This window comes from Capricornis sumatraensis, chromosome 10 (genome assembly GCF_032405125.1).
Source record: "Capricornis sumatraensis isolate serow.1 chromosome 10, serow.2, whole genome shotgun sequence".
Lineage (NCBI taxonomy): Eukaryota > Metazoa > Chordata > Mammalia > Artiodactyla > Bovidae > Capricornis > Capricornis sumatraensis.
This window is the reverse complement of record NC_091078.1, coordinates 15,375,478-15,402,687: the sequence shown is the minus strand read 5'-3', so window position 1 is coordinate 15,402,687 and position 27,210 is coordinate 15,375,478. Positions and strand designations below refer to the sequence as shown.

Sequence of the window (27,210 nt, the reverse complement as noted above, 5' to 3'; positions counted from 1 at the left end):
TCATACATTGACTTCACAAGTTCTGTGTAATAAAGGACAACTCGGGGGATTATACACTAGAAGGAGCAGAAATGACAAGGCTAACAGGAGGAGGAAAGCAGGCAGACGGTACAGACCATCCCCTGGTTGAAGGAGTCTGTCTTAGAAGAGTTCAGCTGTATGTGGAGGCCATCACTATCCCCTAAGAAGCTAAAGCTGTTACATGTGCAGGAATATTGCGAGTCTACATGTCAGGGTCTGAAGTCTAGGGATCCAAACAGGGCTGTGAGGCAGAGCTAGCTTCTGGGGACATATTCCTCGTCTTGCTTGAGGAAGCTCAAAGAGTAGGAACAGGTTCTTGAAGTGGAGCTGGGACATCAGTATTTTTGATTGATTTTCTAGATCCAAATATCACTAAAGAGGGAGAGGACTGCTGACTACATTTATCACTGCTTTAACTTGGAAAAGCTGCTGACAAGGGAGGCAGATTCTGGGTGTTCAACTTACAGGGAAATGTCCAAGGCTACTGAATTAGCTCAGCAATATCTGGAAACAGTAGTCATGGCCTCATTTTTGCTCCTCACCATATGTTCACTGGTGCGGCCTTCTTCCTGCATTCTCATTCTTCTCAAATCACATGACTCAAAGGACTACAGGATCACTATCTTCCACGGATTCTTCTACAGTGGCACTTAAAGAGAACCCATCACATGAACTCCCTTTGAATAAAACGATGGTGACTCCTTTATGCAGAAAATAAGCTTTTGGGTTATACTCCCTTAAGAAGTTAGAACAAGAAGCTATTCTTGAACTATCTGGAATTCTGCGCTTGAAAAATACTTCATTACGATTAAGTACTCATGGATCTTAGTTGTCAGCAGGTGGTGGTAGGGAGAGGAGCTCCGATCACTTCTTCAGTCTGGGCTGGAAGGGTGAATCTTAGATACGGGCTATCAACATAGTCAGTCAGGAGAGGAGCATTTGGAAGTGCTTTGCTGCAGCCTTCACACCTCGTGTGATGATGCTGGGTAAAACGGGATCACGGCTCAGCTGCTAAAGAATCCACCTGTCATGTGGGAGACCTGGGTTTGATCCCTGGGTTGGGAAGATCCCCTGGAGAAGGGAAAGGCTACCCACTCCAGTACTCTGGCCTGGAGAATCCCATGGACTGTATACCATGGGGTTGCAAAGAGTCAGACACAACGGAGCGAGTTTCATTTTCAGCCTGTTTGAACACTGAGGCATGCGCATCTGAGAACGCTCAATTAACAGTCAAGCTAAAAAAAGTCAACTTGTTGCTTTCATCTTTTTATTGACAGTGTAACCAGAGCTGGAGAAAGGACTTACTGGATTCCATCAAATTAATAAATACAATAATTTAATTGTAAAAGGAAACAGTCTCCTTGGAAGTTTTAGCAGAAGTTACTAGAGGCAAGGGACTCTTGGCATACAATCTGCTGGGATTTGGGAGGGTAGTAGAGAAAGAAAATTAGTCCATATATGGATGGTTGAGGGATTCTGCAGAAAGAAGAACAAATGTATTGATCGTGCTTTTGAGGTATGAACTCTGAAAAGGAAGACATTAAAATGAAAAGCAACTGAACTTGGTAACCAACCTTATGCAAAGGGAATAAACATTTGGCAACATCTTAATTTTAGCTGCCAAGCTGATACTGGTTGTCCTATAAATTGTAAAACGTGAGCTTTCAGATTAGATGGAAGGCAGGCTTGGTGCCATAGGCAGGCAAAGAATGCTGCTGTGCAGTGGGCTCCCTGTATCAGCACCAACCACCAGCCCTTGACAGGAGAATGGGGTGAGTGGAAGGGCTACTGTTAGCCTATGGGAAAGGGAATTATAAGTTGAGAATAACAAAATGAATGGAGTTATAGGGAGAAAACTAATCGCAAGAACAAGCACTTAGATCTTAACTTTATTCTTCATGTCTAATGAACCAAAATAAGTGGGCAAGGACTTCTAAGTCATCCAAGTTAAATGATAACTGCGGGCTGACTCGCCAACCACAAAGATCAATACAGGTTTATCAATGTTACTGAGGATTTTGTTTCTGCCTCATTATATATGTACTTTCACCTACTTGGTCAGTAGAGATATTTAAGTATTCCAGTGACAGTTTCAACAATAGTTTCAGAGAAGAATCTTTCGACTATAGCCTTGGGTAGCACACACTATGTAAAGGGAATCCCCCTGAAAGCAAAGAATGTAGGCAAACTGAATCCATTAAGAAAAGGAAAGAAAGAAGATAAAAGATTAAAAAAATAATTTGACAGTATTGATGCAGGCACATTTTGTTCCTTTAGCTGAACTAGGGCATGAGGGCTTTAGGCTAATTGGTTCTAAGTGGTATTAGACAAGCTTTATAAAACATGAAGACGGCAAAGGTTCACTTAAGTTTCTCTTTTACTACGTTAGTTTGCTCAAAATCTCAAATGCTTGTGCTTGCAATAACTTCCTAAAAGCAGAAGTAGAAGTAGTATTCCCTTTTATTACCTTAGAGCATTTGCCCCTTTGATACAAATGACTTTTTCTGTGCTAACAGATGAGCTAAGTGGCACAAAACTGAGAGTGTACTTCCTGCAGCAAGGTCCCTATAAATCAAAATCAGCTTTACATAAAAATCTTATTTATAAAAAATATAATACCAAGTACAGTGAGAATGGAGCATGGAGCAGCAATGCTCCCTGCCAGGGCCATGTGGAGTGGCTTTTGCTACAGTGCTTGCTTAATGGCACAAGTGAAAAGCTGAATAAGGCAAACACTTGAAGAGGCAGTTTTTTGTAAACTTCTTGGGTGGGAGGAATTATTCCTCTGTGGGACAGATGATTGGGGATGGCTACGATCAAGTGTGACACTTGGCTCCACTTGATACATCATGTTACAGACTAAGACAGCGTCTGCTGGCTGAGACCGGTTCACTTGTTTTAGGGGAGAGGTTATCACTGTAGACTTCTGCCTTGACTGTTAAAATGTGCAGCCTCTAGCTGGTGCCTTCCTATGGAGGAAATCACCTCTAAAACTTTCCTAAGTGACAAGGTATAAATAAGCTAAGTCATTCAGAAGTTTCCTTAGCTTAAAGTTCCTTAAGAACCCTGCATCGATAACTAAGCAACTTTGTTAGCGGTGTGTGGCTAGACACAAATGCTTTAACTAGAATATGTATTCCCACCCAATTGGTACCTAATAGTAATACATTGTGATGACGCCTGGAAAACAAATAAATCTTCAGCAATTCTGGCCTCTTCTCATGTCCTCACTTGGAACTTTCCAGCTTTTGTGACGTATTTGACTCCTTTAAATGGCTTATATTTCTCCCCATACATGTCCAAGCGGTTTACTTTTAAGCCTGTGTTAAAAAGAACACATAAGGAAAGGAACAAATTACAATCCTGGTCACACCAACCAATACAATATTTGCTTAAGAAACAGAGTTTACTATACAGTAAATCTGACATTAGCCAGTGTCCGTTTCAAGATCTGGAAGCGATGTTCCTTCTAGCATTCACAGATTCAAGTACTAGGAGGGTATGATTTTAGTTCAGATTCCCATATGGACAAGCAATGTCTTTTAAGGATAATTCTACTTTCTTTGAGTATAAATGATTTCTTTCTTTGTGCCTGAATGAGGGTAGGGGTGAAGGGAAGCTATGTGAAATAAGGTGCTCTCCAAAATCACTCTCAAAAATCAAGGAGAGTGAGAAGCATACCGGAGTTGTTGCTCTTTGAAGAGACGGAATGTCAGTTACTCTTCTAAGCTCCTAGCAGCTGACCTCAGCAAAACTCAGTTAACCCTTACACACATCAGATTTCTCCTTACCTGAAATAGCAAGCTGTTGGATCTTGAACTGTATGTTGAGGCTTGGATTCTCTTCTGGCTTGGGTGCCCCAGACTGTAAATTTACCAGTCCTTTAAGACTGGGGAGCTTTTGTGGAGTGATTTTCCCTACATCCCACGTTAGTACCTTAGAAAGAAACAAACAAAAAACATTCTGAACTATTTATTTATTTTTTGGAACTATTTATTAAAGAAAAATGTTCAAAGACAAGGTTCAAAGACCATAAACTTCTGTAGAAAATAAAGCACAGTGTCTTGGAATAAGAGACCTGGGATTCCCACTGAGTTTTACCACTAGTTAGTTCTGTGACTCTGAATGGGGAGTCAAAAAAGGAGTAGATGCATTTGTTGAGCATCTACTTTTGGATATAATACTGTGCTCAGCACTGTTCACACGCTGTCTCGGAAGTCTGTGATGTAAAACTGTCTAATTTTGACAAACAAAGAAACTAAAGCTGGAGTCAGATGACTTGCTGAAGGTCACATAGCTAGAGGAAAGGTTGGGATTTGAACCTAGGGCTATCTGGTATCAAACATCCTTTCCACTATGCCATCTTTACTGTTTCTCTCTGGGCTTAAGTTTAGTTTTCTGTAAAATGAGAAGATGGGCCTAAATCAGTGCTTTTAAACTTTTAGTGATGGAACCCTTTGTTCAAATGAAATACTTAGTGAGGGAGCTCAGTAACAGATGAGAAAATAAAGCTGTTATGGTTGAAGCTGGGGTGAAGGCTAGGGATCTGGAGCTCCTGGTTAATTTCTCAGCCCTGTGTGGTCTCTGGGGAGATTCTTTGACTCCTTAGGAAGAGATTAGATGATCTTTAACATTCAATGGTTTTATAGTTAAATAAAAAAAGACTTTTCATTTACTATGCAGCTCAATGACTCTATTGAGGAAAAGAATCATTTCTTTACCCAAGCAGGAAGCAGAGAGAAAAATCAGCTTTTACAGTTTCTCTGAACTCCCTCTGCTAGAGGCAAATATATAGAGGGTGAGAAGGCAACTTTCCTAGTCAGCATCCTCTGTGGAAGAGTATGAAATAATGCTTTAAAATTAAAAAGGAAGAGAAAGGTCTTAATTTCTTAACCATTAATACACTGTAATATCTATTAACCATTAATAGATTATTATATGCACATAATGCTTTTCTCTTTTTAGAAAGTTTTTATATCTTCCTCATTGAAGAGTTAGTGAACCTCTGGATTATCAATGTATAAGAAAAGGCAGATTCTGAAGGAAGAAGGAATGAATCTCACTTTTCTGCTCATCGACTTAGCAGCAGATGCAAGATTCTCTCCTGTGGCAGAGCACAGCACAATCTGCATTCTAGGCTGTTAGAGCTTTAATTTCAACCAAGATATTAGACCCTTCCCTCTGTCCTCCCATGTCCCCAAATCACAAAATAAGGATTGCAGAAACACTTGCTCACTCTTGATTTTAGGTGACTGTACCTTGGTAACTGGATCAAATGTATAGCTGCCTTGTGTTGGTGTCAGGTTCATATTTAACACAACTTTTGGCATGTGAACGGTCACTGTGATTCCTTCAATAGTTTTCCCCATATTCTGCTTTGGTCCAATTGTAATATCAAATCTACCACAAGAACTGTTCTCCTTAAAACTGATGCTATGTTTCACATATACTGGTATTGCCACTAGACTAAAAAGAGAAAGACAGACACAACCACAAAAAACATACAATTAATAGTGTGAGCTCTGGAGGTGGCACGAAAACCCTAGTATAGACTATCCAACACCCGCAGAACCGCAGGTTCAGTGTCTGAGCCAGGGCAGTTGAGCATAGCAGTGTTGTGGAACCACTGTGCCAGAAATTATACAATTTCTGAGCAGTAAGTATACAAATCAAGATATAAAATTATAGCATCAATAACTGGCACAAACAGTCCTGGTTTCAAGAAATGAATTAAGATCCCAGAGAAAGATAATTTAGAATTACACAAACTAAATATATCAGTTTCTTTGTGTTAAGAGCCAAGAAAAAATTGCTCTGCTTTTAAGTTCTGTTCTGATGTCCAGATACTTTCTGATGTTTTCAAGGGACAAACCAGCTACAACCCAGGATGCTAAATCATTCATTTAAACCTCAGTGCAGAGAAGAGTGACTTCAAGCCAGTTAGTTGAGGGATGTCCTGGAGAGCTACAGGTAAGTCTGTCTCCTTCTATCAGCCATAATGTCCACAGATCATAGTAAAATTATGGCATGGGTTCATGGTTTCATCCAAGTTATGCATGGTCCCAAGTGCTTGCTCTCAGGTATATATTTACTATTACTCTATACTCTTAAGATTCAAAGTATACTAATGATATTTTCCGCATATATTTTCACCAGTTTGTTCTGGGTCTCCTGGTGAGCAATGGCTAAAGGGAGCAATGGTGAATTCAAGTAACCAACTGTTAGAATGAAACAGGGAAAAAGTGAGTTCTACACAGCACACTGATAGATGACAGGAGATTATGGTTGATACAACAACATACTTCTGTGAGCTGACACGGTATGATATGAGTCGGAAGTTTCCATCTGGAGGAATAAACGACAAAACTCTTTCAGATTCCCAACGCTTAAACCGAATGCAGGGGTGGAAGCTGACATCATCTAGAAGCCTTGGATTCTGCCACGGAAAAGAGAAGACAAGCATATTCATAAAGTATAATGAATATGGCAACTCTAGTCAGATATATTATGAGATCTGAGAAATATGCTTCCTTAAGATAAAGCAGTCATGTAAGTTTATTCAGGCTTATCGTTTCACAATGCTTTCAAGTGTACAAATATTTTATATACATTATTATTTGAATTTCAATAATTCAATTCCAGTAATTCCCATGAGGTAGACAATGTGAGTGGTTTCATTTCCACTTCATAGAAGAAAAAACTGAGGTTCAAAGAAAGCTCAAGGCCAGGACGAGTTAGAGGCACAGACAGCATCAGGGCTCAGTTCTCTTAGCAGTTCTCAGTAGTGTAGCATGCTGACTCTAAAATGATGAAAAGTAATACTCCATCGTGTATATGTACCAAAGCTTCCTTATCCATTCATCTGCTGATGGACATCTAGGTTGTTTCCATGTCCTGGCTATTATAAACAGTGCTGCGATGAACATTGGGGTACATGTGTCTCTTTCAATTCTGGTTTCCTCGGTGTGTATACCCAGCAGTGGGATTGCTGGGTCATAAGGTAGTTCTATTTGCAATTTTTTAAGGAATCTCCACACTGTTCTCCATAGTGGCTGTACTAGTTTGCATTCCCACCAACAGTGTAGGAGGGTTCCCTTTTCTCCACACCCTCTCCAGCATTTGTTGCTTGCAGATTTTTGGATCGCAGCCATTCTGACTGGTGTGAAGTGGTACCTCATTGTGGTTTTGATTTGCATTTCTCTGATAATGAGTGATGTTGAGCATCTTTTCATGTGTTTGTTAGCCATCCGTATGTCTTCTTTGGAGAAATGTCTATTTAGTTCTTTGGCCCATTTTTTGATTGGGTCGTTTATTTTTCTGGAATTGAGCTGCATAAGTTGCTTGTATATTTTTGAGATTAGTTGTTTGTCAGTTGCTTCATTTGCTATTATTTTCTCCCATTCAGAAGGTTGTCTTTTCACCTTGCTTATAGTTTCCTTTGTTGTGCAGAAGCTTTTAATTTTAATTAGATCCCATTTGTTTATTTTTGCTTTTATTTCCAGAATTCTGGGAGGTGGATCATAGAGGATCCTGCTGTGATTTATGTCTGAGAGTGTTTTGCCTATATTCTCCTCTAGGAGTTTTATAGTTTCTGGTCTTACATTTAGATCTTTAATCCATTTTGAGTTTATTTTTGTGTGCGGTGTTAGAAAGTGATCTAGTTTCATTCTTTTACAGGTGGTTGACCAGTTTTCCCAGCACCACTTGTTAAAGAGATTGTCTTTACTCCATTGTATATTCTTGCCTCCTTTGTCAAAGATAAGGTGTCCATATGTGTGTGGATTTATCTCTGGGCTTTCTATTTTGTTCCATTGATCTATATGAAGCTTTGGTACATATACACGATGGAGTATTACTCAGCCGTTAAAAAGAATTCATTTGAATCAGTTCTGATGAGATGGATGAAACTGGAACCGATTATACAGAGTGAAGTAAGCCAGAAAGAAAAACACCAATACAGTATACTAACACATATATATGGAATTTAGAAAGATGGCAATGACGACCCTGTATGCAAGACAGGAAAAAAGACACAGCTGTGTATAACGGACTTTTGGACTCAGAGAGAGAGGGAGAGGGCGGGATGATTTGGGAGAATGGCATTCTATCATGTATACTATCATGTAAGAATTGAATCGCCAGTCTATGTCTGACGCAGGATACAGCATGATTGGGGCTGGTGCATGGGGATCACCCACAGAGATGTTATGGGGAGGGAGGTGGGAGGGGGTTTCATGTTTGGGAACACATGTAAGAATTAAAGATTTTAAAATTTAATAAAAAAAAAAAAAAAAAAAGAAAAAAAAAAAAAATAAAATGATGAAAAGATCAATGCCTTTTCATACCGACAGAGCATATAACAACTCAGTAAAAGCAGCACTACATATCCGCAGCAGCCAGCCAGCCATTTAAGCTACTTCTAACATACTCAGAGGCAAAGCCTCTCCGCAGCCTATCCATAAAGGCAGTGCTCATCATGTAAGCTACTGTCTTTGGAAGCTGTGCTAGGAATACTTCTTACATAATCCAATGTGATCTGAAAGAAGCATGTATCAGTATTTATCATTTCATTTAGTACTTCATATATATTAGGCACGAAGGAGTTACAAAACAGAGCAAAACTTACCATGAAAGAAAGGGAAAGGTCAGGCATTCCAGAGAGCTTAATGCAAGCATCGATGACCCCCTGAATTTCTGCAAAGACTGTAGATCCTAAAGGAATAATAAAGGTATCACTGGAATATGCATGCATTCTAGTGAAGTAGCTCTACCCTACTAGAGCTATCACTATATCTGAAGTAATGGAGATATCTCCCAGGTGTCAGACATACTGAAGCTTTGCACATCTATTAAAAGGTTAGTGGACAGAGCATCCATTACACCAGTTTAGACAACTTCTTTACTGAGTGCCAAGGCTGTTCCTATCTCCGGTTGGAACAGGATGATTCTAAGGAAAATCGAACCCATCCTTATCTTTATAGAGTCAGCCTTGTAAGACTGCTGGATGTGAAGTTAAAATACTTTTTTTCCACTGACTTTTCAAATTTAAAAAAAAATTATTCAATTTTTAAAGGTTACTTTCCATTTATAGTTATTACAAAACATTGGCTATATTCCCTGTTTTTTACAGTACACTTGTGAGCCTGTCTTACCCCCAGCTGATTGTACCTCCCATTCTCCCACCCCTTTATTGCCCCACTCCACACTGGTAAACACTAATTTGTCCTCTGTATCTGTGAGTCTGCTTTTTTTTTGTTAAATTCATTTGTTTGCTGTATTTTTTAGATTCCACATATAAGTGATATATAGTATTTATCTTTCTTTATCTGGCTTATTTCATTTAGCATAATGTTCTTCAAGTTCATCCATGTTGTGCAAATGGCAAAATTTCATTCATTTTTATGCTGAGTAATTTTCCATTGTGTATATATATACATCTTCTTTATCCACTTAGCTGTTGATGAACACTTAAGCTGCTTCCACATCTTGGCAACTGTAAATAATGTTTGTTTGAACATTTTTTTTTTGAAGTTCAAATATTTTCAATAAAATTAGCCAAGTTTCTAATGAAATGTTAAAAAGTAGGAACCATAATTCTTTAACAGTACAGCAACTATTCCATACAATGGAATTTTTATAATAAAAATGAAACTCACTGTAGAGATAATTGTCTGTAATTCACAGTAAGTCATTTTCACATACCAACTAGTGGTGTGACCTTTAACAGGTTATTTAACTCTTCTAAGTCTCAGTTTCCCCATACATAACATGTGAGAGTTGGAGTAGATATTTTTAATAAAATATTACGATTCTAATACAGTACTGTTCTTCAGTCTGGGGTCTTTACTAGAAGGACTGCACACAAAGTGGTTGTAAAAAGTATGGTGCATAGTAGACATACATTACATATCAGGCTGGATAAATGGCAAGATAAATGAATACACGGTAATTGGCTTAAAGTAAGGTGATTTACTCTGATTTACAAACGTTTGACATTTCTCAACTAGTGGTTATGAAAATTGTATGTAACCCCTGGGCAAAATAAACAGATTTGAAAACGAATGCCTTTCCGGTAAATGATACTGCCAAGGGATATCAGTTTTCTGTTCCGCTTCTGTCACCTGAATAGTTTTCCCCCGATAAGAAAACATGCACCCAATTACCTGATTTATCTATAATTGCATCTATTTCTTCAACAACATCAAAATAGGCTTCATTGTTTGTGTACTTTACCCCTGCGCGGCGCCACGGAATGTTGGACAGCTGCCCAGTGGGGAGTGTGTCCCCAACGTTACTACTGCCTAGAAATCAGAAAAATAGAAAGCAAAGCTAACATATAAAACAGTCAGAAAAAAAACCTCAAATAGTTTAGCTGCTAGTTCAATGTTTGGGTTTCTCTCCACTGAAGTTGTAAATGGTTTACAGAATTGTCAGAGACATACCCATATCAACATGATCAAATTTCTAGAAGACAGAAGTAGGCCACATGGTCCTGTGTTTGTCTGCCAAGCTAGGTTAAATTCATTTGCTTATCTTTTGCTTCCTGTGTGCTACAGTAACCTAACCTAATTCCAGTGGCTTAACAACGGAATCTCCTCCTGCTGCCACTAATGAAAACAGGCGAGATGTTTCAAAATCCTTCGCTGATTAAATGTTTGCACTGAGAATACAGAGTGATAAGTAGGCCATTTGGTGTTCAGCTTGAATTATATATGAGATGCTGCCAAACAGGTCTCTCATGTGGAAAGTAACTGGATGTGGAGTAACTGGATGAAGAACATACTCTGGCCTTTTAACATTTTAAGGTCAGCACATTCATATGGTACCCATATGTGATAGGGAAAATATTCAAAATCTGGCTAATTTCCTGGTAAACTGACATATGTCTGAAAATAAGTCTGGTTGTCCAAAACATATACCCTTGAGCTGTGACACTTTAACATTCTGGTTAATTTACATTTCCAATTCAAAAGTAGTACATGTTTAACAACAACAACGACATGTGAAAAATTAAGAAAAGTAGCTAAAAACTATCTTCCTATTATAGAAATATAGCTACTATTAACATTTTGGTATATGTATTTCTTCAAACATTTCCCTCTGGAGAAAGTAATGGCAACCCACTCCAGTGTTCTTGCCTGGAAAATTCCATGGACAGAGGAGCCTGGGGCTTGGCAGGTTACATGACTTAGCGACACACACACAGAGGACAGAGGAGCCTGGGGCCTGGCGGGTTACAGTCCATGGGTTGCAGAGTCAGACATGACTTAGCGACACACACACACGACACACACACACACACAACACACACACACACAGAGGACAGAGGAGCCTGGGGCCTGGCAGGTTACAGTCCATGGGTCGCAGAGAGTCAGACAAGACTTAGCGACACACACACACACACACACTCTCTCTCTCTCTCTCTCTCTCTCTCTCTCCCTCAGAGCAGGATGCATCTATTATTTTTCTTCTATTTTGATAATTTTGCTTTCTTTTTGATTTCACTGTAAAATATATAATTGACCCTTGAACAACACAGGCTCTAGGGGTGCTGATTCCTGTGCAGATGAAAATCCATATATGATTTTATAGTTGGCCTTCTCAAAACGTGGTTCTGCATTAACAGATTCAACCAACTGCATGGACTGTGTAGTACTATAACATGTATTTATTGAAAAAATCTAGATTTCAGTGGACTCTTGCAGTTCAAACCCATGTCTGGTTGTAGCTGCAGTCCAATCATACATACAACTTTGTAGTGTGATTACGCTAATGATCCTGTCTCCAACGCTGCTGCTTTCCAGAATTTTCTAAAAAATACTGCTTTAATCTTCCTTCTCAAAACCTTGAAATGCTATCCCACTGGTTTTATGATAAAAGCTAAATATTTAGCCTAGTATTCAAGGACTTCCTCAACTTAACTTTTTATCTCATGACTCAACTGAAAAACAGCTCTGCTTCTATTAAACAGGTTAACACAATTCAAGATTTTTCCACTGTGTGTTTTTTCTCATATGGCTCTATCTATGAAGAATGTTCTTATTCCTCCCTCCCTTCCTAAATTCTTTTGATTCTCCAGATCCCTGCCCTAGGGCCACCCATTATAGTTCAAGAGAGATTACTTCACCCACTGAACCACTCTCTTGATCTTTATTGTGTATTATAAACTTTAGAATTTTTTTTGTGGGGATATTTATTTATAATTATGGGGAACTTGTTATGATTGTGAGCGTTTTTTTTCCCTTTCTTGGCAATGCTGCATAGCTTGTGGGATCTTAGTTCTCCAACCAGGGAATGAACCCAGGTCCCAGCAGTGAAAGCACCAAGCCCTAACCACTGGCCCACAAGGTATTCCACACTCCCTCTTTTTTTCATTTAATAGCACATGATGTGTACCCTCTAATGTCATGACACTGTCTATAAAGTTATGGAATTGTTTTTCAGAATCTTACACTGTTATTTATATGTTTTAATTTTTTCCCCTCAGTTTCTCATCCAGAGTTTACATTTTAGGAGCAAAGAAATCTCATCTTATCTTTCCTTAAATTTCTCCTGACACTTATTCTTGAGGATGAGGATGAATAATGGAAAGATCACTTTCTTATAGACCTTGCTTACCCATTTTTTAGGCCAGTGCACTTGGAAAGGAGTTTGCAATGGTGGATAGTATGCATGGAGTATGTATGGGGTATATACATGGAGTGGTACTTAACAGTTCATAGAAATTTTTCTCTAGAAGACTTTGATACTTTCAAAAGAGTATTGTCATCTGAATAGCTCTAATTTCTAGCTATACTTAAGAATTAAAGCAAAATTAGAAGTTTGCAACACAAGTACAAGGGCCCATAATGCATGAAATCTCACAAATACACTTATTTTCTCTTTAATGCATCTTTTTTATGTGTAAAATAAAGACCTGAAGGAGGTAACATATACTCTATGGTGCAGAATCCTAAACTTTCTATACTCTAGTAATTGTGCGGTATGCAGTGGTAAAGAATCCACCTGCCAATGCAGGAGATGCAGGCAGCGTGGGTTCAATTCCTGGGTCAGGAAGATCCCCTGGAGAAGGAAATGGCAACCCACTCCACTGTTCTTGCTTGGTAAATCCCATGGACTGAGGAGACTAGAGGGCTACAATCCATAAGGTTGCAAAGAGTTTGGACGTGAGTTAGCGCCTGACACAGGGTAATGCCAGTTTTAAAATGCTACTTTTTAAATTTTAGTTTTTGTTTTTTCCCCAGCTTTATTGAGACGTAATTGACATAGAACAGTGTATTAGTTTAAGGTATACAACATAATTATTTGATATATATATTACAAAGTGATTACTACAATAGTTAACAGCAGCCACTACACTGGCTTATGGTTAACTGGGATAATTTATTCAGTGTTACTATTCAGTGTTAAACAATAGTAATAATATTGCTGTAGTTTTGAAGCAAAACTTATAACAAAAGAGTAATAACCAAAAACTCTATCATTTAAGATATAGGCTCTTTTCAAGAAAAGAAATATACTGATATATCCATTTTAACATTACCACTAACTAGAATTCTGGCCAAAATGGACTACCTTAATAATCTGCCAGATCATAAGCAAAACTGAAGTGTTTATGAAGTTTTAATGGCTTAGTTCCTAATAGACTGTTTTACCTTACCTGTAATAGAGTTGACAACAGAACGCAGAATTGTTGGTGGTTTAATCAATTCTTTCAAGATGTTAGATTCAGTAGCCAGTGGAAATCCATTGTCCAGCATTTCTTCCAAGAGCTCATATACTATGACCACATTATCCTTAATTGCAGCCTCTGAACACTCACCAAAGTAGTCCTAATAAAACACACATAGTATTGCACAATGGAAGGCATGAAAAAGGTTTGCTAAATATTTTTTATTCTATTATAAAGGGTATATTTACAGTAGCATAATTCACTGTTTAAGATGCTGAAAATATGCAAACCAGAGGGAAAAAAGCCCTCTATAATTCTATATACTATTTCTCAATATTTTCTTAATATTTTTGGGTTGAACTGAATTCCTACTACAAATTATGCCAGAAAGTACACTGAAATGTTAAAACAGAATAAGAACTATAAACTTCATTTTCCCTGATTAGGTACTCCAAAAGACACAGATCAGTTTTAAACTACTGGTACATTAAGCAAGACAAGACAAAAAAAAAAAATGTAAGTAACGCAAGATTTCATAACCTATAAAAACTGCGGTGCCATTCAAAGAATTGCATGCGGAGGGCACTATTATTTCCTGATGACATAATTTATAATACATTTAAAAAATACAGTTTCTATGACCATGAGATTGTTCTGTTCTCTTAAAACAGGGGCAGCCATGTGTACTACTTGTATACCCTATTAAAAAGGTTTACGTTTTATGAACTTATGCTTAGTTGGAAAGAAGAGGGACAGAGAGACAGGGAAACAGACTATATATCAAAATTAAAGAATATAATTATGTCCCACCTCCAACTAACTTGAATAATCCAAATTCAAAAGACTTGATGAATAACGAACCTGAAAAGTGTCAGCAACTCGATGTAGGAACTCAATTACAAAGAGAGGTGGTACTTCAGTCTGTATGACGGAGACAAAGAAGAGCTTATCCCGGTAGATACTGATGAGGTAGTGGTGAGGTGTTGAAATAACAGGTGGTACATTTTCAACATCAGCAGCTTTCTCTTGAGCTTCAAAGAAATAATCGCAGACAGACTGGCTCACGACGCTCTTCCAGTGCTTCTCTAGAAATATGTCACCGGAACAGTTTATGAGAAACAGACTGTGGATCATTTTCTGTGGGAGGAAAAATGTTTAAATTTAGTATGTATCAGAGAAAAGTATCTTTGTATTATCTGGACTCCAAAACCAGACAAAGGCAATACAAGAAACTACAGACCAACATCTGTAGACAGAGGTAAAAATTTTCAATAAAATACTAGCAAACTGAATCTAGCAACATATAAAAAAAGATTATAAACCTGACCAAGTGGGATTTATTCAAGAATGCAAGGCTGGTTCAACATAAGAAAATCAATCAATATACAATTCTCATAAAAGACAAAAATATAATTATTTCAAAAGGTACAGAGTATCATTTGACAAAACCCAACCACCTTTGTGATAAAAACATTTAAACTAGCAACAGAAAGAAACTTCCTCAGCCCGATAATGAGCATCTGTGAAAATCCTTTAGCTACCATTTAATGCTTAAAGACCAAAAGCTTTCCCTTAATATAAAGAACAAACAATACTCCATTTTCACTACTTCTTTTCAACATGGTACTGGAGGCTCTAGCCATAACAACCAAGCAAGAAAATGAAACGCTGCAGCTATGTGCGAAAACAGTGTCGAGTTCTTCAAAAAGTTAAAGACAGAGTTACCAAACGACCCTACAATTCTACTTTATACTCAAGAAAACTGGAAACATATGTCCATACAAACACTTGTACAAAAATGGTTGTAGCAACATTATTTATAACAGCCAAAGAGTGGAGATAATTCAAATGTATATCAATTGATGAATGGATTCATTAATCAAATAATGGATAAATAATACTGATAAATATCTGAAATAAAATATTTAGCCATAAAAAAGAGTGAAGTACTAGTACATGCTACAGCAGAATGGATCTTTAAACATTATGCTAGCCAGATACAAAAGACCATAGACTGTATGATTCCATTTGTATGAAATGTCTAGAACAGGCAGATCTATAGAGACAGAAAGTAGATTAGCCGTTGCCAGGGGCCGGGTAGAGGGAGAAGAATGGGGAATTACTGGTTTTACATTTCTTTTTGAGGTGATAAAAATCTTCTGGAATTAGAAATGATGGTTGTACAACTTTGTGACTATACTAAAAACTACTAAACTTCACATTTTTAGAATACTGTGCAGTTCAGTTTTAAGTATTAAAAGAGGTAAGTTTTAATTTATTTCAATTAACACAAAGTATTCTTTAATACTCTGCAACACACAAGTCTACCCCCAGATGGATTAACAGAAATATGTACAAATGTACACAACAAACATGCATAAAAATACACTGTAGTAGTGAAGACTATTACTAGTTATTAACAGTAAATGGGAAAATAAACTAATATATTAAAATGAAACAGCAATGAAAATGATGAATTATTGCTACATGAAATAAAATATGGACAAATCTTACAATACTGAACAAAGCCAGACACAAAAGGATACATGCAGTATGATTCTATTTATATTAAGTTCTAGAACAGACAAAACTACTCTATAGTTAAGAGAAATCAAGTGGTTTCTATTATGAAGGAGAATGGGGTGGTGACTTAAGTGAGGCATAAGGTTGGCCTTCTAAGGTACTGGTAATGTTTTATTTCTTGATCTAGATGATGGTTACAAGTTGTGTTCATTCTGTGTTAATTTATTGGGTTTTATGTTAACAGCTTGAATACCTTCCTGAGTGTTAGTTATACTTCAAATAGAGTTTATTGTCCTTGTAATGTGGGAGACAGTGGACAAATATCTAATTACGTTAACTCGCTCCTTTCTTTTATATGAATAATATCAGTACCAGTAACTTAGTCTAGAGGTTCATTCATTCAAAATTACAGTGCTGAATGATAAATGTAACCTAAGGAGAAAGAATGTAAAATCTCTTAATATAGTTTCTAAGCATGAAGACCAATTGCAAAGAGGAAAGGAAGAGTTTTCCAGAATGAATTCAATTCTATCGACAGGGAAAACGATGACAACCTGACCAGTTCTTTTCAGAGGAAGTCATTTACTTAATGAAAGCAGTTGACATTTAAAGACTATCTGATGATTTCCTCTTCCCATGTGGTGCATGTTCAATAGTTATTAATTTAAATAATACTAATTAATAAGATGTGCTTTAGTAATTATTGTATTAATAAATATGGGTGCTGTTAATAGTTTAGGCTTCCTATTTATTAGAAAGAGAAAATGTTTCTTTGTTCAAAGGCATCTCTACTTAGCCAAGTAGTCAACTTTGATTGAGTTGGCAGCAATAAACCCTGACAGCTAAGGCTTTCAGTTCAGTTCAGTCGCTCAGTTGTGTCCGACTCTTTGCGACCCCATGAATCGCAGCACGCCAGGCCTCCCTGTCCATCACCAACTGCCGGAGGCTTTGGACCTACTAAATTTTTCCAGATTAATACCGATACTCAGTCACCCAGTCATGCCTGACTCTTTGTGACCCAATGGACTATAGTCTGTCAGTCTCCTCAATCCACGGTGTTTCCCAGGCAAGAACACTGGAGTGGGTAGCCATTTCCAGATAAATATCTGGAACCTGCTAAATGGTTCCACTTTATCTAGTCAGATGCCTTGTTTAATAAGTTTGCTTTGTGTCAGTTGCCATTTGAGTAGCACCACTGGAATACAGAGACTTGCTATTCAGAACCTACTGACTTTTAACTATTACCTCTGCTCTCTGATATGTTTAAAAAAAAAAAAAAGGAAAAGGGGTATCCAGAAATAAGATCTGCGATTAAAGTTGCATTATGATACCTTTTGTGGAATAAAATTTTCATCTGAAATATAAAGTATGGATTAAAGTAGAACTTTTGTAATCAACGCAATGAGACTCAGATTTGAGCACTTCAGGTGAGCCATCTATGGAATATAGCATCTTTCACAATAACTAATTTTCAGCCTCAAAGTGTTTTATTCATTAAAGATAAATGAATTAATAATATCTAAAACTGAATACTTACTGTGGGCCATGCACTATCCTAGGCACTTTACTTACATTATCTTCTTTAATCCTCATAATCAATGCTATAAATACTTATCCCCATTTTTCAGATTAGACAAGAATGTCTGGAAATAAGTCAGTTATCTAAGGTCATGCAGTTAAGTATCAGAGCTAGGATTCAAACCCACATCCTGTTGAATCTTGAGCTCCTGTTCTTACTTGCCTCTTAGAAGCTAATTATCACGAACACACTCTACCGTAGTAATATTTCCTGTAATGATGGCCATGTTCTCTACCTCTGCTGTCTAATATAGCAGGCACTAGTCACATGTGAACACTTGAAATGTGGCCAATGCAACTGATGTACTGAAGTTTTAATTTTAATTAAATTAAAGTAACTACATGGAGCTAATGGTTATCATATTGGACTGGGCAGCAAATGTGCTGTTTGAACTTAAAATTTAAGAGAATGAGTTGAAGGTTATGTTTCTTGTTTAGTTAGAAGCCAAATGTATTCTTTAAAAAAAATTTATTTATTTATTTATTTGGCTGCTCTGGGTCTTAGTTGTAGCATGTGGGATCTAGCTCCCTGACCAGGGACTGAACCTGAGCCCCCTGCACTGGGAGCTCAGAGTCTTAGCCACTGGACCACCAGGGAAGTCCCCACATGTATTCTAATAAATTACATAGAGCAGAAATTATGTTTGAGAGAGCTGACATAGTTATCTTCACCTATTTATCCTAAAGAAAGTATAGTTCGCATGGATCTTTGGTACTTTACTGCTACAATATACCCTAAAAAAGCTGCTTGTTGCTGAATAAGTGACTTCGTAGTTTCTTTATTTGAAGGGCCAGATTCCTACTTGTCATCTTAAGCTGGTGAAAAATTCTTTCCAGGAAAAGTTTCCACCAAAGTTGTTTTTATTGGCACCGTCCAGGTCTCAGAAGAATAGAGTAAGTCAAACCACCATCTGGATTAACTGCTATTGTCCTGAGTGCTGAGATGAAAGCATAGTACTTGCACCTTTCAATAGCGCGCATCTTTAAAACCGATCTTAATCTTCTATTATAGGGAAAGAGAGCTTATTTCTTCTATCCATATTAAGACCAAGGGCCTAGTGCAAAAAACAAATACTACATGCAGCTGTGTAAATTAAGTTGTTTCTTTAGCTTCTTATCCTTTGCGTAGCCGCAGTTGCTTCTTCCATTACTTTAATAAACTTTCTGGGAAAGCTACCACAACTATCATTTTGTTCCTAGTGACTTCAGAGTCAGAAAACAGAATTCTCCCAGCTTATATTAAAGCCACTTAAGAAACTGTGTTTAGAGGCAGTTCCATCAGAGCTTCAATTGCAGCTTAAATATTTCATAAACCCTCTTTACTGAATGTTGAACACATGCAGCCTGATGATTCACAAACAATGCAATCACAATAGTCAAAATACCCTTGGAAGAGAGTGACTAAAAAAGAAAATGTATTCCTTCTGTACATAACAGAATGGAAGCACAGAAGGGCATGTATCTAAGGTGAGAGAATGAAACCAGAAAATATTTTAGTCATTCTGATTTTTAAACAATATTTGGACCATTGTTCATTCAACAAAGTTTTGTATGTTTTCTATATCAAGCAATGGGGATACAGTTGAATAAAACAGAGTCTCTGAACTCAAAGCATTCAGAGTTCAGCAAAGAAGGCAAACAATTTAATACAGTAAGATAACAGGGGAAAAACAGTGTGCTATAAAAATCCACAAGGCTTCAAGGTGAGAAAGAACATAAGATAAAGAAATCCAGTACAAATTTAGCAACTTCAGAAGGTGGATGGAGGTGGTGAGATAAAAATGGAGAAAAGCAGATATTGGTTCACTTTGTTCCCAGTGCAATGCAAAAAGTCATTTTTAAAATGGTTTTATGCAGGGGATTCATGCAATCCAATTTATAGTTTTAAGAAAGATCACACTATGGAAACTGGATAATTGGGCAACTGAATATTGTGACATTAGCTGAGAGATGACTTATGTGGTGGCCTACACTAGAGTGCTGACAATACAGATGAAGCAAAATGAAAAGGTAAGAGAAACATTTAGGGTTGAGAAAAGTTTTGGGGGTAGAGACGGGGCAGTGGACATGAGAGGGAAAAGGAGGAATTTAATTCTGGTCCTATATAATCTGACCCAATTCTGGATATATTTGACCCCAATGGATATATTCAAAACACCACTGTATACAGAGGTCTGGTACTTCAGAGGGAAGCCAAACTGGAGACAGATTTGTGAGTACTGTAACTATGATTTTTTATTAATGGAAATTATAACAAAAGGAGGCTAAAACTGCAAACAGAGAACGTGCATAGTAGAAGAGAACCTAGAGAAAGAACTTCAACATTTGAGAAGTCTGTGGGTCAAGTCGGCCTACAAAAAGAGTGACAAAATGTGGCTGAAGATGGGTAAGAAAAAAAAAGGGGGCAGAGTTTTTAGTAACTAGAGTATGTCAGTCAGTGTGTTTCCAGAACAATGGAGCGGTAAACATTTTAAATGGCACAAAGAGGTCAAGCTATAAGAAAAACTTAAAATATCTGTTATTTTACAGTGTTCCTCAACTTTTTTTTTTTCATTATTGCATCTGAAGAGGCCTTTTCAGAACCCCATTCATTATTAATTCCCCATTCCTCCATAAAATTATTAAAATCATAGAATATTTCTGTACACCTCTCTATGTACCATAAATATCTGTGCTTTATACATAAAAAGTATGATTTTTTTTTTCCTCATAAGAAGCAAATTTTGTCCCTGATGAGAATGTACAATTTAGAGGCTATTGGTGATCTCAGTGAAAGAAGTTTCACTGTAGCTCAGTGGAACAGTGGCAAAAAGATATACTACAGTGGGCTGAAGACATAGCAAGAAATGGGAAAAACAGAGATAAGGAGAGAAGATGATAAGAGTCAAGAACTATAGCTGTGAAGGAGATAAAAAGGCACGAAAATAAAGGGGAATAGTTCATTAAGGAAGGATATTTTTAAATGCTGAAGGAAAAATGTGAGTAGAAGGGAGGCTGATGATGTAGGAGAGAGGGAATAAGTTAAGGAACTCTGAGAAGGTAGGGGACGATGGCATTGGGAAACTCAGTGAAAGCATGTGTCTTTCCTAAGGAGAAGGGGCACTTTTCCTTCTTTAAACAAAAGGAAAGCAGATTTGTATACTTGGCTGCAAGATGATGGCTTCTATTTTCTCTGTCCAAAAGAAGAAAAGGTCATTTGTTGAGAAAGTGAATTTCTCCTCTCTACAAATACCATTTGTTATGTGTGAAGAGCTACTTAAATATATCTAGTCTGCAGGGAACTCCAACAGTCTATTATGTTGACTGTTTAGAAACCCTATAAAATCCTAATATTCAGTAAGAAAAGCTAAACCTTGTTGCCAAGAGAGCTTCCCAACTAAAGGGATATTAGGATTCCGGTAATTTTTCTCTCATCTCAATCCTCTACTTTTCCTATGGTTCAACTGAAAGTGTCCTCTGTCCTTTGCAACAGTAATCCTTTCACCTCTAATTCTGATCCCATCCCCTCTCCTCTCTTCCAAGGTCTTACTTCTTTCTTGAATCTTTAATCTTATACATTAGTTACTTGCTCATAAAGTGCCTTGTATCCTTTAAAGCAAACAAACCCCAAACATTTTAGGGAGCTTGCAAACAATTTTTCTCTTCATGCTCCACATGAAGAAGCATTAGTCTACACTTGCAGTCTCTCCTCTCAATAACTGACTCTTATTAAAGCAGTTCTTGCAAATGACCCAATGACTTCTTAATCATCAATTCCAACAACCTATTCTTAGACTTCAACTTCCTCCTTTGATCCTTGCAGCATTTCATGTCGCTGTTAGGTGTCTGCCAAACAAAACAAATACTTCTTACCAAATTATATGAAACTTCACCTGTTTTGGTTCTCACCTGGAAAGTTTCTTTCTGGTTTGCTTATCAGAATGTTTTTTTTTTTCAACCTTTCATCTCCATCTAAACTACTGTCTCAAAATGGATATAGCCCAAGTCCTACAAAATTCCTCCTTCTCATGTGGTGGTGTTTAGTTGCTAAGTCGTGTCCGACTCTTTTGCGACCTCATGGAACTGTGTAGCCCGCCAGGCTCCTCTGTCCATGGGATTTCTCAGGCAAGAATAATGGTGGGTTGCCATTTCTTCCTGACCCAGGGATCGAACCCGGGTCTCCTGCATTGGCAGACAGATTCTTTACCACTGAGCCACTTGGGAAACCCTTCTCAGGTGAAGACTACTAATTTGAAACGAGTATCAACAAGTCTTCCCTGTAGCTCAAAGGGTTAAGAGTTCTCCTGCAATGCAGGAGACCACGGTTCCATTCCTGGATCAGGAAGATCCTCTGGCGAAGGGAATGGCAATCCACTCCAGTATTCTTGCCTGGAAAATCCCATGGACAGAGGAGACTGGGGGGTTCGTGGGGTCGCAAAGAGTCGGACACGACTGAGCAACTACTACTACACTATCAACTTCTCAATCAAGCTCCAACTTCAACCCAAATCCAGCTGTCACCTCCTCAGTTTAGATTCCTACTAACTCATTTTTGAAGAACTGCAACACCCTTCTCACCGTATTCCCCGAGGCTCATCCAGGTGCCACCCTCTAACAGGAGGCCCGCTCGCGTCAGCTAGGGATTTTGTCCTCCAAAGCAGAAGCCTGGGGTTGAGGTCCGAGATGTTGGTACTCCAGCTCTCCGTGCGTGACAAGACCTTTTTCCCGCGCCGAAGCACGACGAGCGACCCCAATGAGCCTGAACCTCTTGAGATTGAGGCCTGAAAACACTGGGATGTTAGGTGCACCGTTCCCTTCCGGCCTAGCTAGCAAGAGAGACCGGAAGGCCGGGAGGAAGGCGCGGCTTCGGTTCACAGCACCAGAGGCGCTTCCACACCCCTGGCTGGAAGCCGGAGCTCTAGCTACTCAGTTTACTTCCCAGCTTTCGTGATGTCCCCTGTCCGTAGACCACCCCCCTCTCCCCCGCCCTCACACTCACCCCGGCTCCTGGGCCCGTCAGTGATTAGACGCGGGGTCCTCTCCGGACCGAGGCTGAGACAGCTGAGAAAGCCGCGAGGACCCTGCAGTTGGGATGCCCAGTAGATTGCCTGAGTAACAGCATCAATATAACCAATAGTTTCGGGAAGAGTAAACGAGCGGGAAGACGCTGAATGAGAAGATGTCTTTTGAATTTTAGGATATCATCTTCTGAATCATCCAGGTCTAGAAGAATGGGAGCTTCCACCTCTTTTGGACTCAGGCGCTCATCTGCAGCCTAAACCAGTCTGGGGTGTCCCTGGAGTCGAGCGCGCGGGATCTGGAAGAGCTGTGTACCAGCCAATGGGTAAGGCCAAGAGGTAGGGCCGAAAGACTGGGGCTGGGAGAGGCACAAACTGGGAGGAGCCAAAGGGGCGGGGTTTAGTGACAAGGAGGCGGTGATGCGGCCAGGGGGCGGGGAGAGGGAGCCGAAGGGGTGGGGCGAGCCCTGGAGCGTAAGTGAGGTAGGAGCGCGAAGATGGCAGCGGCTGAGGAGGAGCCAAAGCCCAAAAAGCTGAAGGTGGAGGCGCCTCCAGCGCTGAGGTGAGCCCTACCTGACATAGGGTGGAGGGCGACGATGCCTGCCGCTAGCCAGGGGCCACGTAGGGTTGCGCGACAGAGGCGCTGCGTGGTAACCTCAACCCCCGGCATGAGGCCAACGCACGGGACGGGTAGCTCTGGTAGTTGCCCGCCTGCCTGCGACCCTTTGCCCGCTGTCCGCTCAGTTTGGCCCAGTCGCCGCAGGCTCCTGAGACGCTCCGCCGCCCTTGACCAATGAGAGCGCCGGCCGGGGTGCGGAGCCGGCTTTGGGCAGGCTGCCGGCGCCACGTGGGAGCCCGCCCCCACTTGGCTGTGCGACCCGGGAGGACCCGACCGGACCCGATCTGAGCCGAGTCAACCGCGGTCACCTCCTCTTCCCTGGGAGATGACGAGGAGAATGCCCAGCGACTGGCCTACCCTGAGGCAAAGATAGAATTCTTGGGTATTTTTCGTAAAGGTCTCGGAAGGGCGCTTTGACCTTCCTTTTAGCACTTAGGTAGATCTGAATGCTGGTACCTTTGCAAATCCTCTACCGGGAACCAAGACCCCGCCTCCGAGGCTTTGCTGGAGTGGGGTCGGGGGCGTGGGGATGGCGTTTGCCAAAATGGTTAGGAAAGGTTAATTTTTCTTCTTTGCACATTTGGCAGCAGTGGAGATAGTTCCGCACCTAACATATGATTTGATGTTGCAACTTTTACTTACAAAACGTTACTGGTTAAAATATTCGTTTCTGGTAAGTATAAAGTGGAGTATGCGCGTTTCTTGATGATTTTGCAATGCTCTTTGGAAGGCAGTGGGTTTTCTATGTAAAGCTAGATATATAAAACTGATTTAAAACTGTTGGGACACTCCTGATTATACAAATTTCGTTTCTTCCAACATGACCCTTCTTCACTTTTGAAAGAACTAATCTTTCATGTTTGAAAAGATCACTTAGGAGTCCGGTGGTCTGTTCACGCTGTTTTCAATGGATAGTTATGAAATCCCTGCCAGTATCTTTAATATAGTCATATTACCTTCAAAGGGCCAAAGTGTTAGTGTGCCTACCTTATATAAAGAAAATAAACTCCCCCCCCCACCCCCCACGACTCAGGTTGTCTGTTTTCGTTTTAAGCTTTCAAACTACAGACTAAAGCAAAGGCTTTTAAGTCAGACCTACCTGAATTTGAGTTGTTAGGAGAAGCAAACTGAAACCGCCCACCCTGGCCAGGCACTATAATAACCATTTGCCATGAGTTATTTTACCATAGGAGGTCATGGTAAGGAACATGGAATTAACAAGCCACCATCAACCAGATGAATTTGGGAAGGGTTAAAAGGAGACATCACGTGTCCAACCATCTCCCAGAATCTTTCTCACTGGCATCCATCTTGGCTAAACAATGCCTGTTCCACCAGGAAGGACCCTGAATCAGAAAGATTGGCCAAAGACAACCCGGAAACTAATTCCATCACCATAAAACTTCAGACTTCAAGAAACTGTGACAGAGCAGTTCTCCTGGGTTCTGTTAACCTACTCCTCTCCGGCAGGCGTCCCTTTCCAATAAAGTCCCTTGCTTGGTCAGCATGTGCGTCTCCTTAGATAATTCATCTCTGAGTGTTAGACAGGAGCCCACTTTTGGGCCCTGGAAGGGGTCCCCCTTCCTGCAAGAAAGGCATATGCTTTCCTGGAAAAGCACCTTCTTAACAAAGTTTCCTGTACCAAATTGGAAGACAGCTCCAACTTTTCCCCCTCCTATCCTACTGAAGATGCAGCCCTTAGATTTTTCTCTTCTGCTCCTCCATTTTCAAAGTGCTTTCCTGTTTTACAGATGAGAAAATGGAAGCCCAGATGAAACAGTAAAGGAACTGAAGTTTGAACACAAAGAATCTGGGTGCAAGTTCGTTGTTATTTGACTTTACTGTACCTACTTTTATACAGTCACCCAAGATATGCTTCTGACTATGCAGCCTTAAAAGTAATCATAAAAAATAATGTTTAATATGTATTGTTTCAGCATTTTACCTATTTTAACTCATTCAATCCCACAACCACCCTTCAAGGTAGACACTATATGTCCATTTTACCAAGGAGGAAACAGGTATAGAGAAGTTAACTTTATCGAGGTCAACTTTATTAACTTCACATTTTGATCAAAAGCCCTAGTGAACTGTTAACTCAGCTTTTGTTTTTTGTTTTGTTTTTTGGTCACTGTGTATAATTTGTTGTTGTTGCAATACATGAGCATATGATACTTAATAATTCTTAAATGTGTATAATGTTATTTTACGTGTCATTAGTGTCTGTCTACCTAAAACTTGAAATGGGAACCCCCTCTGGTGTTCTTGCCTGGAGAATCCCAGGGACGGGGGAGCCTGGTAGGCTGCCATCTATGGGGTCGCACAGAGTCGGACACGACTGAAACGACTTAGCAGCAGCAGCAGCAGTGATTGTCTACCTAAAACTTGTAAGTCTTTACTAAGTGTAGACATGAAGGTAGGATTAGACACTTGAGTACTGGAATAAATCTCTTCATTTTGTGTGAAGGCCTTTTGTGATTGGCTATTCGTACTTTCATTATATTCATTTGTCTTTAAGGATCTCAGTGTGATAATGTACTGAGTGGTTAGATTGTGTGCCTTATTTACGATGACTTGCTTGACATTTAAGAGGCTAGCTACCAGTTTTGGTTAACTTTTAAGAGGATGGCTTATAAAGGCTGTTGTTCAGTCATCAAGTCATGTCTGACTCTTCATGACCCCATAGACTGCAGCACACCAGGCTTCCCTGTTCCTCACTATCTCCTGGAGTTTTCTCAAACTCATGTCCATTGAGTTGGTGATATTATCTAACTATCTTATCCTCTGTCACCCCCTTCTCCTCCTACACAGGAAGCCTCCCAAACAAAAAATTATCCAGGCAAAAGTGACAATAATGTGGAGGTTGTAAAAACTCTGCTCCAGAGAGAGCATCTGACAAGTCTAGTTTCCCTTTCTCAAAAAATATCTTTCTAGGCTTTTTAAGGTTACTGAAGTTGGAAAGAAGCTAGCTCTATCATGTTTTCACATTGGGCCGAGGAACAGAAGGGAACATTAATTGAGTGCCAGGCACACTAGGTGCGTTATATATGCTATCTCATTTAATCTTCAAGCCACCTGTAAATGAGCCTTGTGTTACAGTGGTGTATTTAGGCCTGAAAGAAGTCCAGAAGCATTTTGGGGAACTGTTCCCTAGATAAAGGTGTTCCATGATGATTACCTGTATTTAGGACCACTTTCTTTTCTCTCTTTTGGGAATGTCATCCAAGTTCATTTCTTGATCCATCTGAGAGGATAGAGTTCCTTCCCAGGCTTTCTGAGCACATGCCAAGTCTATTCTTTTAGTCTTTCGAGTGCCTGCTATTTTAGGCATGGTGCTGAAAACTAGGTACACGAGGTGAGAGAGCGAAGAACTGGTACCATCTTCTTGGTGGGAAAATGACACCTGAGCACTCCAAAAGGTGACAGAGCGCTAGCCAGGTGGAAAATAGGGTGTCTGGCTTTAAAGAAAAGTTTGTTTGGAGGTAGAAATGGGAGAGAGCTGCCTCTGTTGGGGAACTACATCTGTTTGGTCTGACTGAAGCTGGAAGGTATAAAGGGATCCAGGTTTTGTACTGAACACTTTCCCCTGTGTGATCTTTCTATCTCTATGTCCTTCAGACCTAATTTTAACTGCTGAATATCTCCTACGCAGTGCCTTGCTGACACTTCAAAGTTGTATGTATCAAACTAAATTCACCTGTTGTCCTAAATCTGCACCTTTTTCCATGGTCTGTACGTATGTTAGTGGCGCCACTAACTTCTCTTATTCCAAAGTTTGGAGCCTAGACACTTGGTTCATT

At 39.5% G+C, this 27,210-nt stretch overlaps 1 protein-coding gene across 2 annotated transcripts; it reads right to left on the bottom strand.

Moving 5' to 3' along the window:
• Window positions 1–1,295: 1,295 nt before the first annotated feature.
• AP3M1 (adaptor related protein complex 3 subunit mu 1) lies at window positions 1,296–22,807 on the bottom strand. 2 transcript variants are annotated; one of them, XR_011145470.1, is made up of 10 exons: window positions 22,773–22,807; window positions 14,555–14,830; window positions 13,682–13,853; window positions 10,185–10,322; window positions 8,648–8,733; window positions 6,324–6,457; window positions 5,280–5,487; window positions 3,813–3,957; window positions 3,176–3,341; window positions 1,296–2,185 (listed from the first exon to the last, which is right to left on the bottom strand). XR_011145470.1 is itself a non-coding variant. In XM_068981892.1 (9 exons), the coding sequence occupies exons 2-9, from the start codon at window positions 14,825–14,827 to the stop codon at window positions 3,241–3,243; spliced, it is 1,257 nt and encodes a 418-aa protein (XP_068837993.1). In that variant the 5' UTR covers window positions 14,828–14,830; window positions 22,773–22,807; the 3' UTR covers window positions 1,296–3,240. The 2 variants fall into 2 exon arrangements, 1 of the variants encoding a protein (XP_068837993.1); XM_068981892.1 differs by having other exon boundaries at window positions 1,296–3,341.
• Window positions 22,808–27,210: the final 4,403 nt, after the last annotated feature.

What these genes read in the sequence shown, in the direction of transcription:
- AP3M1 (XM_068981892.1), bottom strand. Translation starts at nt 14,827, where the DNA reads ATGATCCACAGTCTGTTTCTCATAAACTGTTCCGGTGACATATTTCTA. An exon ending in ACCTTTCCCTTTCTTTCATG is followed by an intron (nt 6,458 to 8,647) that starts GTAAGTTTTGCT and finishes TTTCCGTGGCAG; the next exon opens with AATCCAAGGCTTCTAGATGA. An exon ending in CCAACAGCTTGCTATTTCAG is followed by an intron (nt 3,342 to 3,812) that starts GTAAGGAGAAAT and finishes TTTTTAACACAG; the next exon opens with GCTTAAAAGTAAACCGCTTG.